This window comes from Primulina huaijiensis, chromosome 7, assembly GCF_012295235.1.
Source record: "Primulina huaijiensis isolate GDHJ02 chromosome 7, ASM1229523v2, whole genome shotgun sequence".
Taxonomy (NCBI): domain Eukaryota; kingdom Viridiplantae; phylum Streptophyta; class Magnoliopsida; order Lamiales; family Gesneriaceae; genus Primulina; species Primulina huaijiensis.
In genome coordinates, this window is record NC_133312.1 from 243,903 (window position 1) to 260,057 (window position 16,155).

The 16,155-nt window shown below is 34.4% G+C and overlaps 4 protein-coding genes across 8 annotated transcripts in view; 2 read left to right on the forward strand and 2 right to left on the reverse strand.

Annotated features, from left to right (window-relative positions):
• LOC140980396 (flavonoid 3',5'-methyltransferase-like) overlaps positions 1-16,155 on the reverse strand; it is a 47,811-nt gene that overhangs the window by 28,786 nt on the left and 2,870 nt on the right. The gene's annotated exons all lie outside the window — the stretch shown is intronic.
• Positions 302-3,405, reverse strand: LOC140980247 (NADH dehydrogenase [ubiquinone] flavoprotein 1, mitochondrial-like). 4 transcript variants are annotated; one of them, XR_012175909.1, is made up of 3 exons: positions 3,126-3,405; positions 1,160-1,843; positions 302-511 (listed from the first exon to the last, which is right to left on the reverse strand). XR_012175909.1 is itself a non-coding variant. In XM_073445973.1 (2 exons), exons 1-2 carry the CDS (start codon positions 3,135-3,137, stop codon positions 1,307-1,309), a joined length of 549 nt encoding a protein of 182 aa, XP_073302074.1. In that variant the 5' UTR covers positions 3,138-3,405; the 3' UTR covers positions 1,159-1,306. The 4 variants fall into 4 exon arrangements, 1 of the variants encoding a protein (XP_073302074.1); XR_012175911.1 differs by having other exon boundaries at positions 3,185-3,399; XR_012175910.1 differs by having other exon boundaries at positions 3,030-3,169.
• LOC140980595 (lipoxygenase 6, chloroplastic) lies at positions 6,447-11,911 on the forward strand. Its single transcript, XM_073446517.1, has 9 exons — positions 6,447-7,127; positions 7,919-8,196; positions 8,298-8,535; positions 8,634-8,966; positions 9,083-9,168; positions 9,251-9,358; positions 9,849-10,150; positions 10,286-10,552; positions 10,899-11,911. Exons 1-9 carry the CDS (start codon positions 6,746-6,748, stop codon positions 11,656-11,658), a joined length of 2,754 nt encoding a protein of 917 aa, XP_073302618.1. The 5' UTR covers positions 6,447-6,745; the 3' UTR covers positions 11,659-11,911.
• LOC140980397 (protein HHL1, chloroplastic-like) lies at positions 14,326-16,128 on the forward strand. Of its 2 annotated transcripts, XR_012175940.1 has the most exons (7): positions 14,326-14,674; positions 14,943-15,080; positions 15,158-15,244; positions 15,348-15,395; positions 15,488-15,639; positions 15,730-15,822; positions 16,063-16,128. XR_012175940.1 is itself a non-coding variant. In XM_073446196.1 (6 exons), exons 1-6 carry the CDS (start codon positions 14,411-14,413, stop codon positions 15,743-15,745), a joined length of 705 nt encoding a protein of 234 aa, XP_073302297.1. In that variant the 5' UTR covers positions 14,327-14,410; the 3' UTR covers positions 15,746-16,128. The 2 variants fall into 2 exon arrangements, 1 of the variants encoding a protein (XP_073302297.1); XM_073446196.1 differs by having other exon boundaries at positions 14,327-14,674; positions 15,730-16,128.

Sequence of the window (16,155 nt, forward strand, 5' to 3'; positions counted from 1 at the left end):
TCAAGAGTTATACGAGCTCCTCTTGCTCCCTTTATCCACTATAACCAAAATAATCATGTCTTGGTTATTAGACGTTCATTCTATCCGACAATCACTTATAACAACATCAAGAATCATCCGGTGTCGGTTCAAAGCCATCATATGAAAAAGCTCTCCCAACACCTGCCTTTTATCAGTCAATATGTTATATCGAGCTCATTGATGGTCGAAACAACATAAGTAGATGATCATCCAACGTTTTACCAAGGTGACAACTATTTATGGCATCACACCACCAATAACTCTCATTAACCAACAAATGTCAGAGAATAAAGATGTACGATCTGTTCAAATTATTGACAGGCAAATCGGTAGCGAGGTTCTTAATACAACATAAAAATGTTGAATTAACAATATTTCATCTGTATCCCTTATGTCTAAACACAACAGGAGGAGGTTAAAAATTCAAATACATCTTAAATGCTCCACTTTGTCAATGTGTATTCAGCTGCATCAAGTAGAGACTGCTTTCCTACAAAACAGATATTCAGAAATTTGAGGTTATTTTATTCGGAAGTGGAAGAGCAAAAGTGCTACCAGTTTTTTTGCACGAAACTCCAAAAACTCGAAACTTCGATAAATAATGAGGACAAAAATCAGCGTCTGCTCTTCACATTACTGAATACTTTTAATTCCAAAGAAAGAGGCTCCATGCAAAAGCAGAGCCCAGAGACAATAATTTCCACCTCTATTTCCAAAATGGCTGCACTGGATTAAAATGTAACAGACACAACATGGTGAAAGTAAAAGAAATCCGCATTTATATTCAAGACTAAAACCCAACACGAAACATTGATGCATTTCTGAGTAAGAAAGTTGCACCAAGATTGTTAACCAACAGAAAAATACCAGATTTTCAAATCCTAAGTTCTTTCGGCAAAAAAATCTGGTTGAACTGTGACATTAAACAGTTTATCCCCTTCAATATTCTTTCTACGAATCTAACTGGCAACAAAACTTAGGTTCAACGAGAAAATATAAAGTTTTTCAGATCAAGGAGGAGCAATTTTTAGAACATGGCGTAGTTCAAGCTTTAAGCATAAGAACGTTACTGGAACACTCTTTAGAGTTGGAGGTAAAAGAACTTCTGCGAAAATGAAAATTCGTTACTAGCACAAACCTGTGAAAGAATTAAGCAGCAGCAGCCTGTTTTAACTCTCTACCTGCTCGCTCCCTGATCCTTCTTTCAAGTTCAGGTCTAAAGTGCCTGATAAGCCCCTGAACCGGCCAAGCTGCAGCATCACCCAAGGCACAGATTGTGTGGCCTTCAATTTGCTTGGTCACTTCCTGAAGCATGTCGAGTAATTAGACAACCTTCGAGTAATTTGTGGGGATCGTGGCGCATGATTTCTCTATCTTTACATGTTCCAGGTTCACTTTCATCAGCATTAACAACAAGATATGATGGGCGGCCATCAGAAGTCTTGGGCATAAAGGACCATTTTAGACCAGAAGGAAAACCAGCTCCACCACGTCCACGAAGACCGGATTTCTTCATCTCATTGACAATCCAATCAGCACCCTTGAGTACCAGATCTTTTGTACGATACCAGTCTCCACGTTTCATGGCGCCTTTGAGAAAAGGATCATGTATGCCATATACATTCGTAAAAATGCGATCCTCGTCTTTAAGGCCACCGAAGTGGGTTTTTTCTGGAGGAGGTGCAGGTGGAGGAGGCTGTGGGGTAGCAGAAGTTGTTGCGGCCTTGGTTGTACTGAAAAATCTAGTTTCCAGGTCCCAATTCCCACTGGATCTCCAAACCAAAGCAATTCTTTTCAGGGAAAGAATGCTCTTTACACATGCCTGTGAAAACAAAGACGAAAGAATAGCATAACTTGAATGCACAATAAAGAGGCTGTAGAACCTAAAACTTAATATTGTAGGAAAAAATAAGTAAATCCATACTTCTTCACTAAAGAAATACGAATAACATACAACGAGTAACTGCAACCAAAACATCACAATAGTCAATCATTCTTCAAAGTATCAACTACATCCAAAATAGATCGGTAGCTGCAGAATCCCAACTATGAGGAAAGCTGTCACCATCTTTGTCTGGTGCAAAATAATGTTACTTACAATAAAATCAAAAACGTGCATGAGGGAATAATAAACACAATATTAGCAACTTTTCCAAATAATGCCTGGTGGTTGCTGGCAATTTTATTTTATAGACTCACATAGACCAAAGTGTTTGTGAGAAAATGAATTAACTAGTCACATCAACACCCTGAGTAAGACCAGGGACTGGGAAGAAAACAGGAATCTGGAACCCTCTCCCATGTGCAAGAGTAATGGCATTCTATTCCGAATAAATGTAATTGAAAAAAAATTGGCACATAGAAAATCATGATTATCTGGGATTAAGAATGGCTACAATCAAACATTAGTCATTCACAAATTTAAGCCTTCATTAGCCTGAATTTTGGCATATATCCTTGAGGCCTTTATCAATCCAAATTTTCCAAGTTCCCCATTCTAGAAAACACTAGAGACCTGAATTAGTACATAATCCCAACAACAAATGATAAGACAGAACGCACATTCATTAACTTCAATGCTCAAGTTAACTTAAATCTCATTCTCAAGTGATATTATTGAAGAGTGGATCTACTGTGAGAGAGGAGCCATAAATTTCAACTAAGATACTACTGGGCAGTCACACTCAAATGGAGTGATTATAAAAATTTAAATCTGAATTTCCTGAAATTGTTGCTGACTAAAAGGCAGCAAATTTCCTAGTTTCACCACTGTATGCAAGCAAACACGTAAAACTAATAAAGAATTGCACATGAGTCACAAAAAACTCGTAAGAGTGCATTTGGATGAGTGGATTTGAGGCCAATTTGAAATCAAATGTATTCCCTTGTCGCAAAATTAGAATAAAGAATTTGAAAACTCTTCTGTCGGCCCAATCCGTTTTTTATTTTTAATCCACACCCCAACCTAATCATGAATTTCAAATGCTATCCCACACAAATCCATATACCTCCATCCAAAAGCACCCTTATTCAGATAAAGGACTCACAACAAAAACCCTTCAACAACAAATCGATCAGTTCAAAAGCCAAAATCTCATCATTACCACCATTTCCATAGCCAATATCCAAACTTTAAACTTCTACAGGCATGAAAAATACATACCATGACGCATGAATGCTTGACCGATCGGCGATGGGGCTGGGCTGATTATCAAGTTCGAGTGTCAAGGGGGGACAAGGTGCGTGCTTGTGAGGCAATCCTACGGTCACGATGCGAGTCGTCGAATAGTTCGATTGGTACTGGGATCCAACGGTGAATGATGTTATGTGATGATCAAATGTGCGCGTGTCAGCCACGATTACAAAACACTTGGGCTTCCTGCATCGACCGCCTATAAAGAGTTAGCAAAATAACATCAGTTAAATATTTTAAAAAAAAATAATATATATTTGAATATTATTATTTTTTAAAAATAAAGTTTATTCAACCAAAATTATTTACTTTAATATCCCATACATTCCTGAGAAATTGCAAGGAAACCCCTCAAATCAAATGTAAATGATATACAGATTTTCAATTAAAAATTATATACAAGAAACGGGGATACAATAATGAATAATATATTTAATTCAATACGTACCCTAACCTTTAATTTAATTATTCATGTTTTGTCACATTAATACTATCAATATTAATATTACTATATGTTTTGAAATATGGAACTTTAGACATACGATTATGGTATTATCCTAAATATAATATCTCATTAACTCCTCACATATATGAACTTAATTCTTGATTATTTTTATTTTACAATTGTTATCCTGTTTCACCGTAAATATTTTTATATTTGAAATTGTTTTATAGATGGGACATTAAAAATCAACGGAAATAATAAAAAAAAACCGTCAAATAATAGTAAAATATATGTTAGATTTATAATTACATTTGCAATTTATTTATAAATATAATTCTAAAATTATTTTTACTATTTTCATTTTATTATATAAAAAATAATTTAGTTACGAAGATTTTATTTTTGTAATACTTTTTTATAAATATAAATCTAAATTACATTTATTGTTTTCATTTTATTATATTCAGATAATGTTGATAGACTAGTCTTTAAGTTGATCTGTTTTATTCGAACAATTTGGTTCAAGTCGTGGTGAGGGAAAAACTCTATCAGATTGAAATAACTGAACAACTCAATTTATCTGTTCGTTTTAGCTGGTAACAACGTAAATTGATCATCGTACTTATAGTCTTATTTAGTTTAGTTTAATAATATGCATTAATATAAGTTTGAGTTAGATTAGTCTATTTTGTGATCATCAAAACTTATATCTAAATTTTTTCTTAGCAGAAACCAACTTTTAAGTGTTTTTAATACAACCATTGTGAAGTATGTGTGATGTAGATGTCTATTGTATATAATTTTTTTTTAAAAAAAATGTTGGAGGGTTTGAGCTAATAAAAAGATTTCAATCATTATGTGTTATAAGCTTATTTTAGTTCTTCTTATTATATAAGAAGAATGAATAATACCTTATTTGGAAATGATTTTTCTTAGATTTTTTCTAAACAATAAGAAATTTAATCTCTAACAATAAATTTTATTTTAAAATTAAATTGATATTTGTTATTAATTAATTTCAGAAATTTTAAATGAAAACAATCTAATATTCAATTAAAAATAGTGAGTTGAATTGTGTAACGTCCAAATTGTTCTTATGCTTAATTTATTATCTTAAAATTGTATTTAATTTGTGTTTGATTTATTGCATGTGTTAAATTTGTATTTAAGTGTTAGTTTATTATGTTTGATTTATTGTGTTTATTTTTTTATATTATTATTATTAAGTTTGACTTATTGTGTTTATTTTGTACGTGTTTGATTTATTATTGTAATATTACCTTTAAATCGTGATTTATTTATGAGTTTCGATTGTGATTTTATAAAATTACCCCCTAAGTTGTACAAATAAACATCAACGTTAATGTGGATGTGTAAGTGCATGCATGTCTATTTGAGTTTAATTGTGTATTGTTTAAATTGTCTTTGTGTTTAATTTATTGTCTTAAATTGGTGTTTAATTTGTGTTTGATTTATAGTGTATGTTGAATTTGTGTTTAAGTGTAATTTATTGTGTTTATTTTGTATATTATTATTAGTTTTAAGTTCGATATATCATGTTTATTTTTTAGATTATTATTAATTTTAATTTATTGTGTTTATTTTGTGTTTAATTTATTGTTGTTATATCACCTTTAAAATGTCGATTTATTTATGAGTTGTGTATTGTTCAAATTGTCTTTGTGCTTAATTTATTGTCTTAAATTGATGTTTAATTTTTGTTTGATTTATTGTGTTTGTTAAATTTATGTTTAAATGTTTAATTTATTGTGTTTGATTTATGGGTAAATTTATTTTAAATACCCAAATTCAAAATTAATTTTACATTCAGTACTTTTCGAAAAAAATATATATCTGTACTCCATGATCGATAAAAAAAATGTTTATGTACTCTCAGAGCTACATGTTTTTTCTCGAATGAAAGTCGACACAAAACATTGAAAGTATGTTACTAATATATGATATTTGACATCAATTGTTTCAAATATTATACTAATATATGATTTGAGTACTCAAACATGTATGCAAATATTGATATTNGAATATCAACTATTTTAGATTTGTTACTAATATATTATTTTTGAGAAATCAAAAATATAAGACTAACGCAATAACCTGCAAAATCATTCTGTGTGTAATGGGTAAATGGGTAAATTAATTATAGGACTAACGCAATAACGTCAGAACCCACAGCCACTATCATTCTATGTGTAATGGGTAAATTACAGGACTAACGCAATAACTTGCAAAATCATGTTAATCAAGTAAATTTTACTAAGCAAGTCTTGTGTGACATACTCACCTAAAAAAGTCTTTGCACGGGAAATCGAGCACTCACATGCTCTACCTACTTGTTCATCTCTTAAGAATAATTTTTTGTAATCTTGTTTTATCTGGAAGACATCATAAATGTAACAACTAAGATTACGTCATGTTTGTGTTATATTTTTGTCATTATGTTCAATTACAACAAACAATATAACATATGAAAAATTCTCTTTTGATAATCAATATACAAAAACGTACAATAAAAAATTATTCATAAAAAACACTAGAGATGAAATAAATAAAAAATATAGAACCAAGTACGTTGAAATAAAAATTCATTATCAAAATCAAATACTCTTGAATATGAATTAAGTGTAAAAGAAAATTAATCATAGACTATATTCGTCAGATGAAAATGACATCGTTGTCCATTCACAATTTGAAGGAACCATGAGTGACATGGTTACTATCAAAAGTCATGCAACTCAATAATATATTATTATTATCCATAGTTATTCCTGCAGTAATATCTCAAAAGGTTGTATGGATAGCATTCTCGTACCTTTGTTGCCGACGGAGTGTGATCACAATTGATTTTACATAAACTAAGACCAAAACAATTGTTCGCTATCTTCAAGATCAAGATCAAGATCAAGATCAAGATCACAGTAATATTATAGTACAGCACACCACTCTTGCTTATTATTATTAAAATACATACAAGCTCACTCCACGATAAATATTTCCACCAGCAATCTTGCCAACTGGTTCTTTCTAATTTTGAATTTACTCGTGGAAAACCCTTTGAAAAAGCAAAGATGTTGAAAGCTCACGTGCAAGCACAATCATTTAATCTCCGGCGACTCGGAATCGATCCCGGCGCCAGGAGACCAGCTGGGAAAGTCGATATCTTTTCTGGGTCCCGGCCAAAGGTGATTCTTGGGCCTGTTATGGCTGTGATCAGCAGTGGAGATAGCAAATCTAAGTCTCGTGTGGAAACAACAGAAAAGCTTTTGGAGAATAATGGGTCTTTGGCTTCTTCCTCAAGCAGTGAAGGAATAAATTTGAGGGCAGTGATTAGAATAAGGAAGAAGATGAAAGAGAAGTTGACTGATAAAATAGAAAATCAGTGGGAATCTTTAATGAATGGGATGGGCAGAGGAATCTCAATTCAGCTCGTCAGCGAGGATACTGATCCTGGTCAGTTTTGGTCGACTTCTTTATTTTATCATAGTTTTGCCCACCATTTTGTTTGTAGTTCAAGATTATCAGCGATTTATTATTTCATTGATTTTTGGTGAAAAATAATGGTTTTGGGTGTTCTAGGTACTTAGCTAGGATGACTCCATGATTTGGTCTGTCTACACTGTGCAGTGTATTATGTTCTTTTCCCTTAGAATTATATGAATGATGTTGGGATTTGACAAATTTGATCATATTGATGCAAAGATCTTATTCATGGAATTATATGATGAGCATATTATACAGGAGTTGGAAGTAAAAGTTTATTTCAGCCTACTGCAACTACCACTCGACTTAAAGGGGAAGTTCATGCATTATTGATGTATTTCTTCTCATATAGAAATAGATCAAACTTCTGTTGAAATTTGATAAAGTGTTGAGGAATCCTAGTATCAAGCACCGATGAAACCTTGCTAGAATCTTTCATTTATGGATAACCCCATCCTCCCATGGTACCATAGGTGGGTTTGTCGAGAAAAATCAGACACAAGGTTAGAAATTATTTCATTGAGGAGCGCACGTTTTACTCCTTTTTTGGGAACACCCTTGGCCATGAACCTCATCTTCTTCTCCATGCCATTCTCTTTCTTCATTCATCTACCTGTTGATAAATGAAAACTGTTGAATCATGGTGGTTTGCAATTTAACAAGAAGTGCTAGCTTTATTTCAACTTGTTTAACTGATGAATTTTTTGGGTGTTTTTTTTTCTGTTTTTCCTTCAATCATCTCAAATCACGTTTTTTATCAGTTACCAAATCAAGAAAGAGTGTCGAGTCTTTTGTAAGGGGGTGGTTGCCAAAGCTATCAGACAGTCCCTATGTTGTCGAGTATGGTGCTGATTTGACAGTTCCACGTGATTTCGGAGATCCTGGAGCTATTCTTGTTACAAATCTCCATGACAAAGAGTTCTTCTTGATGGAAATTTTGGTTCATGGATTCAGCAACGGTCCCATATTCTTCCACTCTGACACATGGATCCATTCAAGAAAAGATAATCCTCAGAGTAGGATTATATTCAAGAATCAGGTAAGAAGCAAATCTCACATACATGACGAGTACTTGAAAAACATGCTCCGGTGCTATCAAGATCCATCTGTTTTGATGCCTTCTTTTTTTTACTGCAATAGGCATATCTGCCATCTCATACACCAGCTGGCATTAGGGATCTTCGATGTGAAGACTTAACAAGTCTTCGTGGGAACAAGAAACAAGAGAGGAAGCTTCATGAGCGAATTTATGATTATGATATTTACAATGATTTGGGAAATCCTGATAAGAGTAAAGATTTAGTTAGGCCTGTGTTCGGTACAAAAGAATGGCCTTATCCCACGCGATGTCGAACCGGTAGAAAACCAACTAAAACAGGTACTCAGGTCCTCTATTTCTCTGTTTTTTCTCTTTTTTTTTCTTTACCAAGACCAGTGATTTAGCATTCTAAAATTGTTTCTATGGATTCTAATCAGATCCTTACACCGAGAAAAGAATTGAAAAACCACATCCAGTTTATGTGCCTCGAGATGAAACATTTGAGGAGATTAAGCAGAACACATTTTCGGCTGGAAGGTTGAAGGCTCTGTTCCACAACCTGATACCATTAATTGCCGCTACATTATCAAGTTCGGATGTCCCTTTTACCAACTTTTCTGAGTTAGATAAGCTGTATTTTGATGGTGTTGTCTTGAAAGATGAAGAGGAGTTACAAGGAAAAATGAATAAGCTCTTGAACAATGTAATGAATCAAATGTTCACTGTTGGTGACAAGCTACTGAAGTATGATATACCAGCCATTATAAAACGTAATCACTTGATACTTAACATAATTTATCATTTTCGGTAGATTTTGAAGAGTTCAAAAGTCTGTTTGTGTAAATTTTCTTGAATTTTAAGCTTGAGAAGAGTTTCTTTTCTGCAGGAGACAGATTTTCGTGGCTGCGTGATATGGAGTTTGCTCGCCAGGCCTTAGCTGGGGTGAACCCTGTTACTATTGAGTTGTTAAAGGTAGATTTTTTAGTTGACACCCGATTTTACTTGATAACAAAGTACTGAAGGAGAGTTGTTAAAGGGCAGTCATGATTCGCAGGAACTTCCAATTCTGAGTAAACTAGATTCTGCAACATACGGCCAGCCAGAGTCTGCCATCACCAAGGAATTGATAGAGAGAGAGCTTCGCGGCATCTCCATAGGAGAGGTAAAAATTTCCACTTATCAAATTTTTGGTGACATTGCCTACACTCAACTGTTCAAGAACAAAATACAGTGCTGTGATTTGCTTTATATGGTTTATTTTAGTAAAACTTTACCATTCAGGACCGCTCACAAAGTGTCAGTAGCAGTTGTAATAAGAAATTTCACCAAACTACAAAATGAGTTTTTTGGTTGTAGTTTTTTGGGAGCAATGACTCTCTCATTGGCCTATCTGACTACCTATGATGTATAGAGATCGAATTGCAGTGTTTAGATCACTGTAATTTTTTTAAAAAAATGTTTGGGTTGCCGCCATTTATCCATCTATAACTGGTGGGATAGTGATAAAACACTTTTTTCTACAATTGTTGGTGGCTGAGTAAATGTCCAGGGTAATTGCTCTTCAAAATTGAATATAGTATTGTTCTTATTTTTCCCGATTCTTTAGATCGTCTTCACTTTTTGGCCCGTTGCTCCCTTTTTCTCTAATGCAGGCTATCAAGGACAAGAAACTGTTTATACTTGATTATCATGATATGCTCTTGCCATTCATAGAGAAGATAAACTCGTTACCAGATAGAAAAGCTTACGCGTCGAGAACAGTATTCTACTATACCCCTGATGGCATTCTCAATCCAATTGTCATCGAGCTTTCACTTCCTCCTACAGCTTCATCGCTGAGGAACAAGTATGTTTTTACTCACGGGCACGATGCTACTACTCACTGGATTTGGAAGCTAGCCAAAGCACATGTTTGTTCAAATGATGCAGGAGTCCATCAACTAGTTTATCACTGGTAAGACTGGTATTCTCATGATCGTTTGAATATAAGATTCTTTTGGATCTCTAGACGATACACAAAACTTTACTTCTTTTTGACATATCAATTAACTTAGGGGAGTTCTTTTATACTGGAATGAGATTTTTTCAGGCTGAAGACTCACGCTTGTGTGGAACCTTATATAATTGCTACCCATAGGCAGCTTAGCTCAATGCATCCAGTGTATAAATTGCTTCATCCCCATATGCGATACACCATGGAAATAAACGCCCTTGCGAGGCAAAATTTAATAAATGGGGGTGGAGTAATTGAAGCTTGTTTCAGCCCTGGAAAATATGCCATGGAAATGAGCTCAGCCGCCTATAAGAGTTTGTGGCGGTTTGACATGGAATCATTACCAGCAGATTTACTTGGAAGGTAAAACTTTCTTCATATCTGTTCAAAATAATCTCCGAATTTTGGATGTTATAATTTTTCATGTACAGTGTAGCAAAACAAGAGAGAGAAAATGGGAAGAATGTGGAATAGGAAAAGTCAATAGGTAACAGCATTATGAAAATGTCTAATAAAAAAAGATGAATAATTAAGTTGTGGGGGATAATTAATAAGTCAAGACAATAATAAATAATAAAAGTGGAGTGTGAGAAACAATTTTTGTGGCGGAATGACACTCCCCAATTAATTATACAATATTTATTTTGATTTATAATTATATGATATAGAAAACGCCTTTGAAATTTAAAGTTTGTCGAAATTTTTGAAGGGGTATGGCTGTTGAGGATCCATCAGCACCTGGTGGTGTCAAACTTGTGATCGAAGACTATCCTTACGCAGCTGATGGACTTCTTATTTGGTCTGCCATTAAAGAAATGGTGGAATCTTACGTTGAACACTACTATTCTGAGCCAAATTCCATCACATCTGACATCGAGCTTCAAGCATGGTGGGATGAGATCAAGAACGAGGGACACCCCAATAAAAAAACCGAGCCCTGGTGGCCAAATCTAATCACTCAAGATGACCTTTCGGGGATACTTTCAACCATGATTTGGACTGCTTCTGGTCAGCATGCAGCAGTAAACTTTGGACAATATCCATTCGGAGGGTACCCTCCTAACCGTCCCACACTCATGCGAAAACTTATCCCTCAAGTAGGCGATTCTGAGTATGAAAAATTCCTGAAAGATCCTGAATATACGTTCATGACCTCATTGCCAACTCAACTTCAGGCAACTAAAGTTATGGCAGTACAGGACACGTTATCAACTCATTCTCCAGACGAAGAGTACATCAATGAGTTGCACCATATTCACAGCCTCCCTCATATTGATCCTGAAGTTCAAAAACTTTTTGAAGCATTCCATGTGAAACTAGGGGAGATTGAAAGGATTATCCATCAAAGAAACAAGAACGTAAATTTGAAGAACAGATGTGGTGCTGGTGTTCCCCCGTACGAGTTGTTTTTGCCTTCTTCAACTCCAGGAGTAACTGGTCGAGGTATTCCTAACAGCATTTCCATCTAAGGAAATCTTTTCACTCGATTTTCTTTCATTCTAGATGGAGTGTACAATATGGTTTTTTCCCTGTTCCGTTGGGTAGATTCCTTGATCGGTTGTTATGTTGGAGGAGAAAGGAAACTTTCGTTGATGTGCAATGGTCTCTTTTATTTTGTGTATCAGCAAAGATTTGGCAGTTGCTAAACTAATCATAAGCTGGAAATGGACATTCGATGGTTAAATTATTAATCGTTATTGCAAATTTCAGTCCATGGATTTATTTGTAATTTCTCGCATATATCTATCGTTAATGTTTTTTCAATATTTTTCTCAACAACTCTTTACACATATCACTTTAAAAGGTAAAAAAATCATAACTAAATCAAATATTTGAAAATATCTTTCGGTAAAAAAATAAATAAATAGATCAAAGTATATTATACATAACATAATATTTTATTTATACATCTGCTAAATAAATCAACAGATAAATATATAGGTGATATAACATGAAAGTAAGGGTACAAACAATTATGGAGTACGCTTTGAGACTCTCTAAGGCACATATGGCATTGAAAGAATGTGTGCCGTTTGCACTTTTATTATAGATCGGAAGTTTTGCCCCGCTGGGTTGAAATTTAAATTGATGGATTTAAAATTTGTCATTCAACTACATCGTGTATGCCTTGGTTACGTGCAGTGCCAATGAAAATACTAAAGTTGTGCATGGAGCAATTTTGACAAATGACATTATTTTGAATGCTAAAATCAACACCACTATTACTATTAATGAACTTAAATATGAAATGCATTGGATAATTTTATGCAACCAATCAAGTCAACGGTTGAAATCAATAATCTTAGGTCCTCGATCCGAACACAACCTTGTTTATGCGTTATTTGAAACTTTGCCAACATCTCTTGATCTTATCTCGTAACTTACCTATAATAAATCGAAAATCATTTTAACTTACTCATACACAATTAACCACTACATTTTTTTTAAAAAAAAAAAGGAAACAAAGCTCGTTCTAATAAATTTAATTGGACAACTAACTTCCTGCATAAAATATCAGACTTTCAAACTTGACAAACCCTAACACCCACCAATCCTCCTGGAAATAGCCAAAACAGCGACCGTTTGACACCTAAAACGTTTCACAGCAATTAAGAGGAAAAAAAAAAAAAATACGCAAGCGAACTTTGTTCTTCAATGTATAATCTATACCGATAAGCTATATATTATACATCTGATTTTGGCCGGTATGGCAAACATACAGAATTCAACAACTAACACATTGCCACTGGAAAAACATGAATCCCCCCTTGTTCTCTCTTCTACGTACCATCCTCCTCAAAACAAGTTAATTGTAACATATTTCGTAACTCATGAGACATTAGAAGTCAAAGCTCATGGAAATTTGGGAAAAATAACTTCAGAATAAATCAAAAAATAGGCAAGATGCATAAAAAAATCGTGTTAGCTTTCATTAGGCGGTCGCATCCATCTGATTGTGGCAAGGCATATCGTCCAACATTTTATTCAATGGTAGTAACACAACCCCTGCTGAGCACAACATTTGATTCACCACGTTACCCAATTTTTTCCCTCAGTAATGAATCATCAATGCATTGTAGCTAGGCTAATTTTACCGACAGTCTCAAAAGAATGTGAAGTGTTCATATTATTGTATTTACTTTTTAAGTCTCCCCTACAGTAGCCCCATTTTGAAAATGAAAAATTGCAAGCCATTCACTGCCTCTTATGCATATTAATTCCTTATTTACCTCCCTCTCATTCACACAAGATATAAAGAAATCCATCGTGCCTCTGGTTTGGATCATAAGGATCCGATCAAAGATAATGGGTTTCAATTTGAAAATATATATTTTTTAAAATATTTTTTTATGAATGAAATCCGCAAATCTCTTTACAAATGATCAGAGATACAAAAGCATCTCATATCAAAAAACAAATTTCTTACGAGAAAGAATACTTCTTCGAGCCAATTTGTGTTTTACATGATTGGCGCTACGAGGACAGTGCTTGATCGAAGTATTTTCCATATTCGAGTTTAGAATGCGGATGTAATCTATCACATGAGGTTCCAACGAAAAATGTTGAAACTGATCTATTGCTTGGACTGCTAGAAAGGCATATGATTCGATGATAATCTTGTCCCAACTCAATCCTATGGCACTCAAAAAAATAGACTTAATGACAATTTACTCAGTCAGATGGAAAATAAAACCGCCTTGATTAGTCAATCATTCAACAAATATCACTGCTCTACAACTATACCTTCCCACAATTCTCACTCCAAAGCAATCCAAATTAGTAATAACAAATGGATCAACATTCACTTTGATTATTCATGGAGGTGATTCTTGTCAATGTTGAATGTCATCCAAGTTTAACTCAATATTAAGCGCTGATAAAGAATATAAGTGATATAAGCTACTTATTCTTTTTGTTCCGACAAGCACTTCAATATAATATTGGTTTTTTCCTTGGAACACATCGAGCTTTCTTGCATTCCAAATATTCCAACAAATCATTACAAACCATTAACTCTATGAACGAGTCACTGTTATCATCCAATGAAATAGATCCCCCAATCCTCTTTTGAACCCATTCAAAGAGTAGTTAAGGGAAAAAGTATATTGTCTAACAAATCACATAACACATTATATTATGATATTTGAAAAGAAAAAATGCGGATAAGATTCAGCCAAAGCCCACTCACCCACCTCGCAGTGAAACTTTCACAGGTTAGGCATGTCTTTGAATCAATTGGTGAGGCTGCCCTTATCCTCCAATGGAAGAACCAGGCGTGAAGATTCACTTATCAGGCACTCCCTGTTTTCTACGAGCAGAACCCTTAAGCCATGCCAGCAAAAGCTAAAACTTCCGATGGTGGTTGAAGCTAAAAGCAAGAAAGGAATGGCGGCGAGGCAGTACCAGCGGCAGGCACCTCCTCCATTGCCAAAGCTTGAAGATGACGGCAACCCAAAATTTGTGATATTTATTCGCATGGCTAATGTTAGTTTTTTGATTCTGTATTTTTTGCTTTTTGACACAACTTTGATTTGGTGGAATGCAGAAAAAGTTCAAGCTTTATATATTAATTCATCGATCCCCGTACCTGTTCCCACCAAGATCTTCTAAAGTCTATTTCTTTGTCACTTTTCTGATGCATTTATTTGAAATTGGTGACCTTTCATGATGTAAGAAAGGCTTTCTGTTTCTGAAGATTATGATGTCCTAACTATGAGTCTATGACTGTTGGCTTGTTTTTCTTCTTGCTCAGGTTTACCTTTGGTACCCTCTTACTATCGTGACAGGGGGGACGACTGCGAAAATCATGGTGGCTGCAAAAGACAATTTTCTGGGAAAATATATTTACAAAGATACACTAACTAGAAATCTTGCAGCTGTTATTTATAAAGTGAGTTCCTTATTAGAGTAATTTCGTATCTGGTTCATTGCAATCCCATGATATATTTGCATCTTACATTGAAACAGGATGAAAAGGAAATGCAGAAGATGGCTATGAAACAGTTTCGTGTCTTGCGGTCTGCTACTGAGTTTAAATATGGCTACAAGCTTGTTGTAATTTTTTCACCCTCTGCTTTCTTACTGTTTTTAAGTTTCAGAATTTGATATTGTTAATAAATAACCGAGGCTCATTTTCTACTTTTACTTTAACATACAGGAAAACAACAATCTGCGGGCTGCGCTAGCTGCAAATGATGTAATTGAGGTAAGGATAATGTATGATTTTGGATTTTGCTTATTGGCAAACAATCCCCTCGAGTTCGACAATGGCATCTGATTTTCTTTCGACGTTTCCAGCTCCCATCACAGGAAGAGCTCAAAACTGTGCTTGATAAGGTGAAGGACTTCTTCGGGGATGCCAAAGAATCATTCGGGAAGATGACATTCTTAAACTCAGAAGCAGAAACATCAAAAGATGATACTGAAGAAAAAACCAAGGAAAAATCAACGTTAGTACGATGAACTTTACAGATTTTCCGACACATTTTTTAAATTGAGTGTTTGCCTTTTTGAGTTGACAAGTGAAAATTAATCGATAGGGCAAAGAGCCGATGATGATCATCATAATTATAAGACAAGGAGTTCAGTTGCCGCTAAAGCTCCGGTTGTGTACACAACATTTGTTCATAGATTTTTCTTTCCAACTTCAAGTGATGTGATTTTCTCCACTCGTCTGCGCTATTTAGTTGCAGGTGCTGTGATCTAAAAACGATAAAAGAAGGCATAATCTATTAGGCATTCACATTGCACCATGCATCCAATTATGCCAGGAAATTTTGCGAATAGCTGTTCCTGAGGAAAAATGAAATTTATATCGCTATAGCTATTTTTTAGCAGCCAAATGTATATTTTCTGAGTATTCAGAACTACAATTTTAATCATCTCTGTGGTTACTTGCTTTCTATTGACAATACATTATGCGCAAACGGAAATGACAACTACAAATTTCACACCCACACACAATA

Excerpts from the sequence above, each read along its gene's own strand:
- LOC140980595 (XM_073446517.1), top strand. The coding sequence starts at position 6,746 with ATGTTGAAAGCTCACGTGCAAGCACAATCATTTAATCTCCGGCGACTC. Across the intron at positions 8,197-8,297 it reads GGATTATATTCAAGAATCAG|GCATATCTGCCATCTCATAC; the intron begins GTAAGAAGCAAA and ends TTACTGCAATAG. Across the intron at positions 9,169-9,250 it reads TTACTATTGAGTTGTTAAAG|GAACTTCCAATTCTGAGTAA; the intron begins GTAGATTTTTTA and ends CATGATTCGCAG.
- LOC140980397 (XM_073446196.1), top strand. The coding sequence starts at position 14,411 with ATGTCTTTGAATCAATTGGTGAGGCTGCCCTTATCCTCCAATGGAAGA. Across the intron at positions 14,675-14,942 it reads TATTTATTCGCATGGCTAAT|GTTTACCTTTGGTACCCTCT; the intron begins GTTAGTTTTTTG and ends CTTCTTGCTCAG. Across the intron at positions 15,245-15,347 it reads AATATGGCTACAAGCTTGTT|GAAAACAACAATCTGCGGGC; the intron begins GTAATTTTTTCA and ends TTTAACATACAG.